The sequence below is a fragment of the Solanum pennellii genome, chromosome 12 (genome assembly GCF_001406875.1).
Source record: "Solanum pennellii chromosome 12, SPENNV200".
NCBI lineage: Eukaryota > Viridiplantae > Streptophyta > Magnoliopsida > Solanales > Solanaceae > Solanum > Solanum pennellii.
The window spans coordinates 60,373,210-60,375,889 of NC_028648.1; the positions used below are offsets into that span (position 1 = coordinate 60,373,210).

General features: G+C 36.5%; 1 protein-coding gene across 1 annotated transcript; it reads right to left on the reverse strand.

Moving 5' to 3' along the window:
- Positions 1 to 1,059: 1,059 nt before the first annotated feature.
- LOC107006454 (uncharacterized mitochondrial protein AtMg00810-like) lies at positions 1,060 to 2,096 on the reverse strand. Its single transcript, XM_015205005.1, has 3 exons — positions 2,054 to 2,096; positions 1,892 to 1,997; positions 1,060 to 1,456 (listed from the first exon to the last, which is right to left on the reverse strand). Exons 1-3 carry the CDS (start codon positions 2,094 to 2,096, stop codon positions 1,060 to 1,062), a joined length of 546 nt encoding a protein of 181 aa, XP_015060491.1.
- Between the last annotated feature and the right edge of the window lie 584 nt (positions 2,097 to 2,680).

Consider the following 2,680-nt stretch of genomic DNA (forward strand, 5'->3'; position numbering starts at 1 on the left):
AGGGGGTGTGGTAATTTTTTTAAAAATTTTCTAAAAAAAAATTAATGATTTTTTCTGGGAGGTGGGGGAGGGGGGGAGTTAAGAGATAATTTCTTTTTTGTTTTGTTTTTAACAAGATCTCTAATATAATATGGGTAATATGGTTACCCATATTATTCATTGGGTAAATTCGTTTTACCCATTTAATATATGAGTCTAGTCGGGTAACTTACCCATTTTTATTTAACTCGTTTTTTGATTGACTCATATTCGTCTCGACTCGCTCGTTTGCAACTCCTTGTTGGTGAGTAGTTATAGGACTTGAGTTTTTTAAACTCGCATCCTCTCGATTCTAAATAGTCCTCCCAAAACAAAATATATTTATATAATGCTCATAGGTATGAAAATCACTTATCATCTTGAATCATATGTATATGTAAAGAAAGACAGATAAAAAATTCTTGAACTGTAAAATAATGAAAGATGAAATTGGGAAAATTTTCTGATGATCTTATTTCCTTCATTTCTCCTCTATTTATACAAGTCTAGGATTAAAAGAATGAAAAAAGAAAGAAAACATTTTCCTATACAGGTGTCTAAAGGCAATTGCTTAGGAAAATAACAACCTAACGTAATTGTACTAGCTCTAATCCTCTATATACAGCTGTAAGGGAATTTAATCAGATGGCCAAGATATTTCCAGCACATTATTCTCTTTGTTTCCTACTCAATTCACACGTATTCAAATAATTTGGTTTTGGAGGCAAATTATTTGTGCCATTTTTGAATTGTTTCTTTTGTCTCCATCAAAATAATTTCCTGAAAAACACCATTTTCAACACCCCCCGTCAAGTTGGAGGGGATTGAAGAGAGTCCCAACTTGCAAATAATAGTGTGATGCGAGGGGCCGGAGAAAGGTTTGGTAACAAGATCAGCTAGTTGAGAAGCAGCCGAAACGTATGACAAAGAAATGAGACCTGCAAGAAATTGTTGTCGGACAAAGTGGCAATCAAGCTCCACATGTTTGGTTCTCTCATGGAAAACCGAATTTCGAGCTATGTGAATAGCTGCTTGGCTATCTCAATGAACCGGAATTGGAAGTTCAGGTGGAGAACCCAAATCAACAAGAAGGCGATTAAGCCAGCTTAATTCAGCAACAGCTTGACGCATAGATCGATACTCAGCTTCTGCGGAAGAGAGGGAAACAGAGGTTTGTTTCTTCGATTTCCAGGAAATCGAAGAACCACCAAGGGTAATAAAAAATCCACTAACAGATCTTTGTGAGTCAATGAAAGAACCCCAATCAGCATCGCAAAAAACAGTCAATTTAAGCGAAGGATCAGCTTGCAAAAATAAGCCTTGATCAGGATTAGCTCGAATATATTGAATAACTCTAAGAGCAGCTGAATAATGAGGTAACCTCGGTTTTTGCATAAATTGCGATAAATGCTGCACCGAATATGAAATATCTGGACGACTGTGAGTAAGGTAATTTAACTTACATATGAGCCTTCGATAGCAAGTAGGATCTATTGATAAATCTCCTGTATCTGCCCCTAATTTATGTGCAGGGTCAAGAGGTAATGACACAATAGAGAGATGAGAACAATCATATTATGATAAAAGCTCCAAAGTGTATTTGTGTTGAGTGATGATCATCCCTTGCGATTCCCTTAAAATTTCAAATCCTAGAAAGAAATGTAAGTCCCCTAAAACTTTGATTTCGAATTCATCATCAAGAAATTATTTAACTTGATTCAACTTCGATACATTGTTTCTTGTAAGAATTATGTCATCAACATACATTGCGACAATCGAAATAGAATCTCCATCCTTCTTAAAAAATAATGAGTAGTCATTAAGAGAGGAAATGAATCCTTTGTAGTTGAGGGCAGTGGTGAGCTTAGCATACCATTGACGAGAAGCTTGTCGAAGTCCATAAAGTGACTTATTAAGCTTGCAAACATGAGTTGAACTGGGAGAAGGCATACCGGGGGGAAACTTCATGTAAACTTCCTCTGAAGATCACCATGTAAAAAAGAATTATTAACATCTAATTGAGAGATTGCCCAACCTTTTTTGACTGCAATAGCTAAAATGCACCTAATGGTAGTCATCTTAACTACGGGAGAAAAAATTTCATTAAAATCCACTCCTTCTCATTGGATGTCACCCCTAACAACCAATCTTGCCTTTAGTCGTTCAAGACTTCCATCAGATTTCTGTTTGACTTTATAAGCCCACTAGCAAGGAAGGGCTTTCATTCCTTTTGGCAACAACACCACATCCCAAGTTTTGTTAGCTTCCAAAGCTTCAAATTCAGATTCCATAGCTTGCTGCCAACCTGGGTGCTGAGAAGCTTGTGCAAAGCTAGTAGGTTCACAAATAGTAGAAATAGAGTTGACAACCTGTTGATTTGTGGAGGATAAAGTTGAAAAAGGATAAATGACAAGACTAATATTGGAAGTAAAACAAGAAGCAGTAAGATCAGTAAAAAACACTGCACTGCACATATAGTCATTCAAATAAGAAGGCTTCCTGTGATCCCTTGTGGATCTTCTTGGAGGAGTAAGATTAGGAGGTAGTAAGGGAGGTGAAGTATTACCATGAACAGATGTAGAATCACTAGGAATCTGATTTGCAAATTGTGGTTTGATGTAGTCAAGATGGATTCTACCAGCTTGAATCTGCAAATTTCCCT